This window comes from Drosophila melanogaster, chromosome 3L (genome assembly GCF_000001215.4).
Source record: "Drosophila melanogaster chromosome 3L".
Classification (NCBI taxonomy): domain Eukaryota; kingdom Metazoa; phylum Arthropoda; class Insecta; order Diptera; family Drosophilidae; genus Drosophila; species Drosophila melanogaster.
Window position 1 is genome coordinate 6,449,558 of NT_037436.4, and position 13,518 is coordinate 6,463,075.

Genomic DNA, 13,518 nt, shown 5'->3' on the forward strand with positions numbered 1-13,518 from the left:
CAATAAAGATTGTTGGAGAAACAACAATAAGCACAACAACGGCGACAGCTGTGATTGACAACTATGTTGAAATATCAAATTATAATTTCATAAATAGATGGGAAATAAAAGAAGCTAAGAGGCTTTCAAATCGGGTAATTGCCTGATCTATTAGGCCTGGGTGTGGATACACTCGTCGCGATCTTTTGGGCCAGATTGAAGGTCAATGTACGGCACATAATTGATTATTAAACTGACAACTTGGGTCCTAAAACAGTATTTAAAGGGTGCGGAACTGCTGCTGGATGGAAATTCATTAGCCAAGATTGAGAAAACATGTTTTAATTTCATGCCTCGGATATCGTTCATTAAAGGCGAAAGAATTTTAATTGCCACTTGGCCGGTGGGGGCAGCCTTGAAATCAACCGACCAACCGACCGACCGACCAACTCGTGGTCTAGAAAATAAAAACACCAACTGCAATTGGCTTTGGCATTCACATGCTTCGTTATGGCCATATGAAAGTGCCACATAATTCTACATGTCTCCCCCTCTCTCTATAAAAAAAAATATATGCCCCGAGGCCAAAACAATTTTCACCCTGCACAACCTGCAATGGTAATATATATATCCACATTCACATCCATCCGTGTGTTAGCTCTTCACCATTTTGGGGGCAGCGAAAATGAAAATCCAATCAATGCCTGCAATATCCATTGCGGTTAATGTTATTTTCTGGTGTTTGCTGTTTGATGTCCGGGGCGTAGTTCTAGTTTAAGAGCTTAGCAGTCGTATGTGGGCTGGCTGTTTTTTTTTTTTTTTGTCTTTTAATATATTTTTGGTCAGGGGATGCCGACAAGATTTCCCTCCAAACTTGAAAAGAAAGTGGCCAGATATTCGGTCAAAGCCTACGTGATTTTTGCCTTCACATTTAATGCTTGCCGATTTTTACGACTTTCGATCTTGAGGTTAGAGGAAAACATACTTTTTAATTGATTCCCCGAAAACGATTTCCGCAGGTGATCATCAAAACTTTGGCAATTTCTTTTGTAGGTTATCTTGGCTGTAAAATTTCCTTGAATATTTCCCTAAGCTTGGTTTTAATAAGAAAATTCTTGAGCACCTACATGATTTTTTCAAATTTGTACATTTTTAATTAAAAATTCTACATAAAAAACAGTCACTAAAATGTTCAGGGATAGGCGCCGAACTTTTCAAATGCATTAATATGAATAATTTATCTTTAACCCAGAAGTAATTGCGTTTTTAATTACATAATAGATACAAATAATAGCCAGCCTTTTCCTCAATAAATCGTAGGACATATAAGGATTTTCTCAACCACAACCACTGGTAGCTTCGACTTTTACAGTCCTCTCCCTTGAGATCTAAGAGGAAATTAATTTGAGATTAACTATTTTTTTTTAGCAGCTCCGGAAGCGGTTTCATTTATGAATTTTACTATAGTTTCCCCCCCATAAATCAGGAAGTGTGTAAAATATAACCCATGACAGACCCACTCCACTAAACGGCCGCTCCCACAGGCGCACATATGATGATGTTGATGATGATGGCGATGATGATGATGATGATGCGGTGACTATCCCGGGTAGCCAACCTCTTGGGCTTATAATTATTGTGGGGCACATCGCGGTTTGCAAGCTGTGCAGAATTTTTAGTTTACGAGCACATAAATGTAATTGGATGCGCAAAAAATATTACAGTATCCAGAGTAGAGTGTTTATAAATTTGCACACTCGCACATACGAGTCCACTCAAGGCTCTCTAGTCTGCAATTTGCAGCCAGCTGCAGTTGAAGTTCCAGGAGGCTACTGCGCATGGGCAAAAGCCGAAACGTGTCATCATCGATTATATGGCCGGGAAAATGGGACTCCCGAGAAACGGGCTAAAACGGGAGCTGGAGCCGGAGCTGTTCGAGCTGGTGGTGCTGGGCAAACAAGTGGCTGTTACTATCGCATTGTGTTATCGCCGAGCTGATGTCGGCAGTTCAGTTCCCCTGGGCGCGTAACTCAAAGCGACAACACTTGACACTAATTAATACATACGCACCGACCTGCGAGCGGACGGGCTTTCCTTTCTAACTACACATTTTCCATTTTCCATTGCCCGACTGCCACCCACCCATTTGGGAGGCTTGTCGACGCGCTCGTCGCATTTCAATCAAGACCACGTCAGTCATTCAGTCATCCAGTCAGTCAGTCAGTCAGTCAGTTGAGATTCTGGCTTGATAAAGTTGTTTGAAAGTGTTGCAGGTTGAACACACAGAGACACGCATAGTTGACTGCCTAACTGGCACATTGACTGCAGCAGCAACATGCAGCAACTGCAACATGCAGCAGTAGGAAGCAGAAGCAGCCGTCTAGAAGTGTGTGCCCCATTGTAGCGGGCGATGCTTATCAGCTTGTCGACGTCGCGGTCTCCTGGCGCACGCAGCCCCACCCCCTTGGTACCGCCCCCCTTTTCGACCCACCGCCCACGTAGGCGCTACTTGATAGTGTTTACCGTTGCACTTCCTACACCGATTAAGGTTAGCGCACTTTAAGCCCGAGTGGCCAAAGTTCAATTAACACCAGCATACTTCAGCAAAAGTTTGAGAGGAGCATGGCAGGTTGAAATATTAATTAGCTGAAATGTTTTGTATGAAACATTAAATGAAAATTATTATAGGCATTTTAATTACACCTTCATAGGTTGTTTATGTTGAATATAAAACTGACACTTTTGTTAGCCAAAACTTCCTGACTTTAAGTCGTTAAGCTGTAAGCCAAAACTCTAAGAAAATTCAAACCAGCACCGTAAATAGTTCGAAAAATAAAAACTTATTAAGTAATTTAAGCAGCATTTCCATTCAGGTTCGCGCTGATTTGACTTTAATTTGAAATTTTACACACCAATAAGCCACTTTTAACTGTCAAATTTCCAAAGCAAAATATGCAAATTAAATGCGGTAATTCTGGCATTTCGTCTGTTATTATAGCCAACGTGCCGCTTTTTATTGACCAATTAAAATGCTTGTGATATCGAACGAAGTTGGCCAAGGGAGTGGGGCGGGAAATGATTCATCTAAGTCGAGAGCTGTCTCTCAAGTCATCAGGGAAGGCATATCAAGCCAACTTTTTGGGCCTCTGGCATTTTATTTGTGTATGCTTTTTTTGACAATGCCACACAGACAATGATCGATGAAGTTGCGCCTTGGACTTTAACTTTATGGCCGAAATCGAAAACGAAAAACGGGCTGAGAATGAAATCGAAAATAAATTTTCAATTGATAACAAAGGAAAATCGACACAAACTGGCATTAATTTTCGGCTCTTTAGAGCCAACTTTGACACCCGAAACTGAATAAATGCTTAATTAACACCCAATGGCGCGCCTTAAGCGAATTTCGGTGTGGGGCTGTGTGTTGTCATGGGTTAAGGGGGTGTTTCCAGCTAAATTGCGGCAATTGAAGGCGCAACGAATGCAACTCAAAAGTCTAAAATCGAAATTAAAGGTTTTTTTTCGGCAAAAAGTAAACAACGCCAAATTGACATTTCGCCTCTCGACAGGCAGCGAAAAATGTATTTTTTTCGGCTATTTCGTATGTTTTTCTTTTTTCTGCACTTTTATTTTTTTTATTGGAAAACTGCATCTAGAAGAAGGCAAGCCCAGCAGGTCGCAAGCGGAAAATCCGCGAATAGAAAATGACAGTTGCAGTTATTCGGTACGCCGCCAATCGTTGAAATCAACAAAAGCCATAGTCGAGTCACTAAAAATGACTGACTCGACTTGACTGACTTTGTTTGGCCAATTGGCAATTGAACAAGCCAATGGTCGGAAAGTGAAAAGCGGCACCTGAGGGCAAAAGGAGTTGCATTGCATCATGCCCCGCGGCCTTTCAGTGTAGTCGTGTGCTAGTATCTGTGTGGGTGCACGAGCAATCGATGATCGGATCGCGTTGAGATCTACTCGCATGTAACGTTTAAATTTGTTGGAAAGTCCACCGATACCAACTGAGCTGTGGCTTTTCATGCCTACTTTTCGGTTTTTAGCTACACTGAAAGAAATCATAGGTCATAATGCCTGTTGTCCTGTTGAGTAGATGGTAATAGTTTACAAGTTCTTTTCATTACTGAAAAACTTGTCCCTTGCAAATGATTGTTTTGATTGTTAAACTAAATAACTTGTTCTATGTGATGCAAATTACCACCATAAACCATTTAACTTAAGCATTATTATCTGTGTACGTTTTTTCCTCTCTCGGAGAGCAAACAAGATTTGCACGATTTTCTTGTAATTTTCCGGCAATTTCCAAGTACGAAGAAACCTCGCCAAGTGCCGGGCCATATAAACCCTCAATGTTTGTTTAATTTCGTGTATTTTTTTTTCGCAGGCCCCGCTCTGTTTGTTTTTCTATTTTGTTTTAATTTGTCTCCAAAAAAAAATAAACTTGCCAGAATGCAATGGGTAACAACAAACACACAGCAACAACAGCGAAATTTGGCTAATTGTGTGGCGATCATTGCTCATTACGGCTCATTATTTGTTGTGGCTTGTAGTTTCGGCTACAGGTTCTTGTTCCCAATTTTTTCTCGAGGGAGGGAAAACCATTTTATTGTCAATGATCTTGTAGCGAGATTAGCATAGATATTGGTTCCCATTCGCGATTAGATGGCCGGGCACGATTTTGTTTTGGGGGACAATTGGAATGTATGTAATGCGCTTGTTCCTAACGTGGAACTTAACAACTTTGCAACATTGTTATCCGGCAGTAAAAGTTTTCCCTGCGATTCAAACAGGAAGTTTCATTCGCATCAATGCCCCGAAAAATCAACAGAGATAACTATAAATTCCGCTTATGATAGATTTACATTTTAATTCAATGAAGTTGCTTCTTAAGGTGTGTTTATGACTTTGAGGATGGCGCAGAAAAGCCTTAAATATATTTGCATTTATTTACAGATATATGCCTTTGTTAGATTTAAGTGACTTTAAACTTTTATGGCTTTTAAGATTTTGACCATTTTTATTTTTACAGCGATTGTATTTAATATTATTCATCTTAAGCAAATTTAAATTTGAATACTTTTATTTTATTTTTATTTGCAAAGAACAAATCATATACGATCTAATTTCTGACTAATTTTTGATGCTAAATAGCCAGTTCATTATATGATACATCGATCATAAAATCCAATCCTAAATCATCCGCCATTCGATTGATGCGACAAGATTCCAAACTTGGCATGATTTCATTGGCAATCAACAGGGCTCGTAAAGACCGTCACTAAATGGGGGGGCATAAAAGCCTGGCCAATAAAAAGCAAAGTTGTCTTCTTTGTTTCGCTGGCAATTTGGTAACTTTTTCTAAAAGATTATAAGTATGAATACGTGGAAACTTGGTTTGGTCTAGGCAAAAAGCGAAACTGTGTATGTGATTTGGATCTGGTCCATTCATCAGTCATAAACATTTCAGCGTATTTTCAACGTAATTCCTTTCGCGTGATGGGAAGATGCTATAAAAATTTTAGCTGGTCCCCCCAACGAGCATTCGGTTTTGAATTTTATGGCTCGGAGTGCGCGTTTCAAATGCCCGGCCATTGTTTCAAATGGCACTGAGTAAATAAAACTGAGCAGCCCGAGCTTGGCTTTACAAAATTGTGTTGATTTTGCATATGAGCAGAAGGCGCTTAAACAGACCGATTTTTACGACTTTCGCTTTTAATGGCCAGCGGGTCGAAAATCTGATGGTCTGCTGTAGGTCGCGTCGCCGAAACTCAGGTTTAGGTCTTAAATTCGCAGGCCCACTTATTATGAAATATTCGATACTCCGGTCGCCAGTGCAAATCGAGGCCACCGGGAACTCAAATCATAAGAAAATCTATGGGGCACGCGGCACGGACCAACTGAATTAAATCAGTGCACAATGAAAGCGAGAAGAAAGAAGTACACCGAAAAAAGCTAAATATCTTTACACATTGATCATTAAACAGACTAACAAGTATCTCAAAAAATATCTTAAATATCCACGCAAATATCATCAAAAAGACAAATATATTCCAACAAAAGATTAAACATATAGAATTTATATATATATATATATTTTAGAATTTTTTTCACTGCTGAAAATTGAGAGATTGAGGCAATGCAAAGCGATACAAATCGAAGCGGGACGATCGTTGAGTGCACTCACCGATCAAGTTGCACTTTCTGGCTGGCGATGTTGCTGCTGCGGCTCTTGATGCTGCCTTTGCTGCGGTTGCTGCAGCAGTTGCTTTTGCTGCAGCAGTTGCTGCTTCTCCTGATGCAGTCGTGTGGAGTTTTGGAGTGTGCTGCCAGCGGCACAAAATGCTCGACATAAAGGGCAAGAGTTCAGGAAATTGTGACTGTGGCGAAAAATATTTTCGCTATTCTCCACAGTTTTCCATTTTTTTCGCTTTTGCCCGGTGAAACTGTAGCCGATGCTGCCGCTTCAGATGCCGATGTAGCCGGCTCTTTTTGCATCACATCGCCCAAGGAGAGTGAGTTGAACTCTTTTAATATCTTTTTTTTTCCAACTTATTTTTCTGCATGCCGGTGCTGTGGGTATGCTCGAAAGTTGGCGGAAAATTGAAAGTAATTGTCACCTTTTGAGTGTTTCCATTTCGTTTTCCTTTTGCCGGACGGTAGTGGCGTGAAAAGTGTGCCTTTTGTGATGAAAGAGAATGAGGACTTTTGGGGTGAGAAGGTGAGCTTTGAATATTAATGAAAGTGTGGCCAATGTTTGAATAGAGGTTTATGGATGCGAAATGTTATTGGAAGATAGATCTTTGATCTTTGAAGAGAGATCTGAAGAGAGATCTTTGAAGAAGAGATTGTCAACTAGAAGTGAAAGCTTAAATAGAAAATAAATAATTAAATATTGTATTTAAAGCCACTTTCCAAAAGGTTAATGAGTACATATATGTTGCTATGAGGTGGTAAAACCCACAGTAAGAGGAAGTCAAAATAATGAGGAGCAAAACCCACCTCTTTCATGCTCCACACTCAACTAATTTGTATGATACATCTTCCATTTAATGACTTCATTCCCGGACTCCTCCGACTGAGACACTCGATTTCATCTGCCAGATGAATCTCTAATCAGCAATTGTTGTTAAGAATCTCCTTACATGACACAACCAATTAATTTCCAGATGCCTTATGCAAGCCCACTGGAGAATATGTGTGCATGTAGGAAATCAACTCAACTGTGATTCCAGTTTTTATTTGTTTTTCCTTCTTCAGTTTTTCACATTTTTTCCTCTTTTTGCACAACCAATCTGCCGCTCTAATAGAGACCTGAAAATAGCAGGCACCCCCGCAAAGAAACACTCGACACAGTCACTCAGTTGTTCAGTCATTCAGTCAGTCATTCAATCAGTGAGTCAGTCAGTCAAGCAGCAGGCGGGGAAACGGATTTACCACGCGGAAAGTTGCAAGTTAACATGGCTGCACATTTTGCCAACGGGATGCATGCAACTTGCAACATGAGCAACATTGGCATCGGCAGCACAACATCGTCGTGCATGCAACACTTACCAGCAAACAAAATTAAAGGCAAATCGCAACCAATCACAAAGATTACCCCCACACACACAGCACACGGCAAACAACAAAATGGCTAAGAAAGGCCATATAAACGTGGCCCAAAGGCGCCGTTGCATTGGTATTTTAAACACTGCCAAGGCGCATAATCAAAACGCTTAAATTATAATAACTTTATTAAGACTCGACTCGAGGAGCGATCATCCACCCTCGCCCTTTTTCGCCTAGATACCAACCAAAAGCAAAAAAAAAAAAAAAATGAGGAAAACTACAGGTGTAGTGCAGAAAGAAAGAAAAAACAACAAACACAAACAAATGGCAAACAGGTAAAAAAAATAACGAAAAAAAACCAAATGTAGGAAAAAAACGATTGTCTGCTGGGCGCTTTTATTATTTCTCTCGAGTGGATTTTACTCTGTACACACTCGAGTTTGCTGCCTGCTGTTTATGATTGTTTTTTCATTTTCTCAAGTGATGAGTAGGATATCTGTCTGCTGTTGCGGCCAACAGAGTCGAGCAACAAGCTATTTGCGACTCACGACTTTTCATGCAATTTTGAATTTAAAAATCTTCACACACTCGTTTCATTATGTGGCTTCATTCCAGCTCCTCCAGATAGGCTCCCCCATACCCCATTACCCATCGCCCCCCCCCCCTGCAAAATCCCCTTCTAGGGCTAAATCAACGGCCCGCCATCGAAGGCGAAGGCAGCGCAAAGTAAGATGCTACTCTTGTGGCCATCTTTGAAGTGGTTGTTGTAATGGGTGTAGCTCTGCGTTGTGTGTGTGTGAGTGTGTGGATCCGCCGGAGGAAGACGCCGCACAATCACGCGCCATTCGAGTTTGGATTGCCGCTCCAGAAACAATCACAGTGGTTACATGGTTGTGGCCCAAAAAATCAGTTAACAGACCGGAAAATCTACATCGCAAAGTATCAGTCTTTCCACGACCAAAAAACTTATATTGTGGTCATAGAATATTTCGGCAAATATACAGATACAAATATATTATTGGCAAAACATCCAGGTTATTACTTCATCAAAGTTCCTCTTCTCAGTCATTTGTGTTCACTTCCCACGAACAAACCACTGTGCATTTGCTGGATCTTGGTATTAATGCCAGTGCAACTGGCCAAGACAGCATTTGCGATGACGATGACTGGCCGCTTGGATGTGGATCTGGCTTGGGTCCTACACACATAACTCGGCTGCGCGGCTCAGCTGCTGATGATGACTTCGAGCTGGTCTCGGATTCAAGGGAATGAACGGACCGCCGCCACTTGGTGGTCCAATTCAGCGAATTGACTATAATCAGTCTAGTGCCAAGTACGTTTCAAGTGTCTACTCATGCACTTCTGTGTAGCGTGTGGTGGGCAACGCCAAGAGCCAACAGCCAAGAGCTGAGAGCCAAGTGCCCAGAGGGCCAAGAGATGGGACCTGGAAGCCGGGAGTGGAGATGAGGTGCCGCGGATACCGGCCGGCTGAGTTGGCTTAGCTAAGTTGGCTGGTTGGTCGGCAAGTTCCAAGTGGTTTGCTCTCGTATGCAAATGGCTGCTCCCGCTCCCGATTCCGCTCCTCATCCCAATCCCAAACCCATAGCCCAAGCCTATCCCGCCACTCGACGCAGCTCTCACGAGTGCCGCGGCGCACAAAATTAATTTATTACAATGCAACAAATTACAACACTCATTAATATTTTAGCCAAGTTCTGTATGTGCACGGAGAAAAAAATGCACGTAAATCCACTGACTACAGTGAATAGAATGATATTATTTGAACTTAAGTAGAATATAACAGGTGATACGATATTTAAGAATTCCTAAACCATTTAAGTATAATATCTAATTGTCTTATAAATGAAGTGAATTATACTTGGATTTTCATATTTTAAGAGCAAGTTTCAACTGTTTTTCCCGCAGTGCATATTGCGTAGTTGGTCAAGAGTTGTAACATGTGCCTGGCCTGGAATTTAATTCGCCGACAGGTCCAAGGAAGCTTGTAACCTGCATGTTGACTGGTTCGGTAAAAATGCCTCCAAAAGGTGGGAGAGGGTTGGGGAAAAGGGCGTGGCGTCTGGGACTGCGAGTCTCATACCTAATAAATCTGTAATTTGTAATTAATGTGAAAAATTGGCGGCCGAGACGTAGAACAAGCCTAAATTGTTACTATATGGCCGAAGTCCAAGTTCCAGTCCCAGTCGAGTGTGGGTCAGAGTCATAACTCTTCCACAAGTTCGCCAGTGTGTGTTTCATAAATATAAATTAAGCCACTTGACTAACGCACAACGCGTGTTCGAGTCTCTGCCAGCCAACATAAAAAAAAAGTGAAAACTTGGTCAGCCGACTTACTTTGCCAAAAAAAAAAAAGATAAAACGGGCCAAAACGACATGTAGGAAAGCCAGAAAAAATCGTTTTTATTGCACTTACCGTCGCAGGTCGCTTAGATGCCCCAAGATGATGGCACATGGCTCCATTGTCTGCTGAAAGCAACTCATGCGGTGTGATTAATATGGAAGGTGGCCAAAATAACGAAGAAGCGGCTGGGCAACGGGATAAAAATATATTTGAGAACTAGTTATTTATAAGCAGGAAACAACTCAATCAGGGGAATGGTGAAAGGCGAGTGTAAAAGGTTAGTTTACAGCAAAGAAATTGAATCACATAACATATCATAGATGAGTGCAAATAATCAATATGTTTAATTTACTTGGAAATAATTTTTTTGGAAACCCCCAGGGACTCTTTTTTCAAGTAAACATTTTCAGTTTTCACAGAGTTCCGGCTATCTTTGTTATTTTGTTTTCAAGAGTTCTTAAAAACAGTTTGCTTTGATGTTTCTAAATTTAGAGCTAGACTCTAGGCACTACCATCTGGAACACAATTCCTCCATTAGGTAAGGAAAAAACAATAAAATGTACTTTAAGGTCGCCTGACAGCAAATCGGGCGTAAAAATGTCTGCATGATTGATAATATTCGAAAGTTGCAAATAAGGCGAACGACCGACACAATGGGGAACTTTGAAAATTTGAAAATATGAGTTCGAGTTTATATGGCCATATTTGCGATATAACCCCCGATGGCCCCGCCGATTCGATGCGGATCGATCAGCGGGGGCAGTTCAATTGCTACCCGGTCAGTTGCCGAATGAAAACAATTTTTACATTTTTTTGGTTTCTGTTTTTTTTTTTGGCCAAAAGGTAACGCAGCTGAGTGAGTGATTCAATGGAGCAAAACGTGAGCTAAAGACGTGATCCAACAACAACAACAACAGTTGTGGCAACAACCAAAAGCGTTTATACGCCTGATGAGCGAAACTGTGGGGCGGTCGAAATGCTCGAATCGGTCGGTCGGCCTTTTGGAACGATATAAAAATTGTTGTTATTCACTTGTGATATTTCACTTTTTTCCCAACGAATCAATCACAATGATTATGATAAATGATTTCGGCGTTTTTTATTTATTCACTATTTTCTTTCAAAGTTTCATTGTCTGAATTGTATTTATATCTTTCAAAGTTTTTCGGTTATGTGTATTTTTTTTTCCAATTCCTATTTTTTTGCATTATTAAGCCGGATAATGGGCGATCAGTGAGCTGAGCTTGTAATTGCTGGCTTATAAATCACAGTGAAAAGATATAATTTTGGTTGCGATGATCTGTTGGCCGTTGGCCGACTCTTTGATTAGCACATTTGTCTGGAGTTTCACTTTTAGCGTACTCACCGCTGACCCATTGAACTACAAATACTTGTAGGTTTTTTTTTGTGTTAGCCGCGCAACTATAATGCTGATTTATTTCTGGCAAATTTTTTATCAGCCGTTTTTAATCTTGTTAGGAAACTTCATTAGTGTCAACCGACAGTTTTCTTAGGCTGATTAATGTGTGTCAGACGGGAGGGAAACTTTTCGGTAGCCTAGCTGGAAAAACCAGTCTGCCGCCCATGGAAATTCTGCCTCTGCGGCCACGCCTCTTTTGTGTTGGTCAGTGGCATTAAGTCTTTATTGCGGGATTATTAATTGGGGTGGACGTTGGGGGTGTGCATAGTAATGAGGTGGGCTTGTATAAATAAAATAATAAGGATAACCAACCACCAGCGATGGGCATTCCAAAGTAGTTCGGGTGAAACAACTTTCAAAATGCAGCTAGTGAATGAAATATTAAAAACACTGAAAACTATTTTGTCTTGTATGGAAGCTTGTTATTAATAGTTTTTGATAAATATGGGATTTACATTATACAACATATACATTTGGCCAATTTATGTAGGTACCAAAAATTTTAACTTAGTCTTTCAGTCTACAGCTGATATTGTAGGACTGTATCCACTGTATTTGCTAACCAGCTCAGGTAGCTGACCAGTTTTGGTCACCAAATTTGACAACATTTGCCAATATTTATGAATTATAATATGCTGTTTTTTGACGTAACTAGTTAACAAGTTAAACCACTTTATTACAGAGTCGCCCAGCCGCACAAGACGCGATCCAGGTCCAGATCCAGATACAGATCCATATCCAGATCAATGTGGCCGGAGTGCACAGACTGAGGTCCGCCCGTAGGTAGAAAATGGCGGACATTTACCAGGATGCCAGCACCACGCTGCGCTCCGTGTTTCCCAACTCGCGGCTGGACTCGCTGGCCGGAGTGGATCGCCGGATGGAGAGTCAGCTGCCAGGACCACCGGATGCGGATGCAGTCACCACCGCCTCGAGCATTGGCTATAATCCGCTCAACGACGACGACTGGTGGGCCAATGCCATCGAAGTGGACACCTTCGACTCACCGCTGGCCTTCGATGCTAGCGAAAATGGTCTGTGGAACGGACACTTTGTGCCGCCGCCACCTCGCCCGCCCTTCCTGGATGAAAGCGTCGCCGCCGACGGCCTGACCACCTGTGATCTGTGCACGTGGGCATGGCAGCGGAATGCCTACTCCCTGGATGGTTCCATAGGTGAGTACCGATGGTTCCTTCTCTGCCTACTCCTCGCAAAGGGTCCCTCTGCTCCTGTCGTTTTTCAATTAAAACTGCTTGCCAAGACAATAATCTGGCGGCCGTGCATCGATCGCTGATATCAATTTATCAAACTGATGTTGGGCGTGCGTGGCTCGATTGCTTTTCGGCAAGCGAGATGGAAAGACTCCTCCTTCGCCGCCTTGTACACTTACAAAAAATATGCGTTATATTAGACAAAAAAAATTAAAAAAGGTTCTAGAAAGAAATTTGTCATCAGAGATAGATTTTATTAAATGCACCGATACCAGGAAGACTTTTCTATAATTGAAATAAAATTGGTTATATTTATTAGTTAGGTTACTTCATTCCAAAATCGTATTTAATATAATCTTATTCAATTTCGTTGTCCCTTTATTCGTTCAGTGTGCACTTGCGCTTGCAAATTTAATTTGCACACATAACTCTTTGTGGCAGCTTTTGGTTTAGGCGTTGTTTCGCCAAAGTTCCGAGCCCGCGATCCGGGGATCCACCGGCACTATCGCCCTGGCACATCGCCAGTAATTTGTCTCTGCGCTCGTAAAAGAAGCGGCATGGTAAAGGGGTGGTGGAAAAGGCGGCGGCTTAGACGCGAAAAAACTTATGAAAATATGAGGCAGTGGGCGTGGGCGGACGCAGATCGGATAGATAGGTTACAGCCAGCGAGCTCTTTAATTTATCTGAGAACAAATGAAGCAAGTTGCAGGGTCGGAAATTTAAGGAAATCCAGTGCCCAATTAAAACTCTACTGACGCTAAAAACTAAAGTCCAGCTTTCATTAACGTTGAATTCAAATTTAGCTCTTTGGTAAAAAAAAAAACCTGTTAGAACTCACCCCATAACCCAAATAACACTCGTAATAGCAAAAACCGACTGCCAAATGACCGCTGTCCATATGGTTAAAATAGAGTTGACCGCGTGAAATTGCATTTGATACAAGTTCTTAATAAAGTTATACATGTAAATTTAGAAGTTTATGTTTTTTA

General features: G+C 41.4%; 1 protein-coding gene across 1 annotated transcript in view; it reads left to right on the forward strand.

The window, feature by feature from the left end:
- Positions 1–13,518, forward strand: part of CG42747 (uncharacterized protein) — an 85,375-nt gene that overhangs the window by 48,968 nt on the left and 22,889 nt on the right. Inside the window, exon 3 of the mRNA NM_139788.3 lies at positions 12,001–12,493. Coding sequence (NP_648045.2) covers positions 12,109–12,493 — 385 coding nt within the window. The 5' untranslated portion in view covers positions 12,001–12,108. The remainder of the gene's footprint in view (positions 1–12,000; positions 12,494–13,518) is intronic.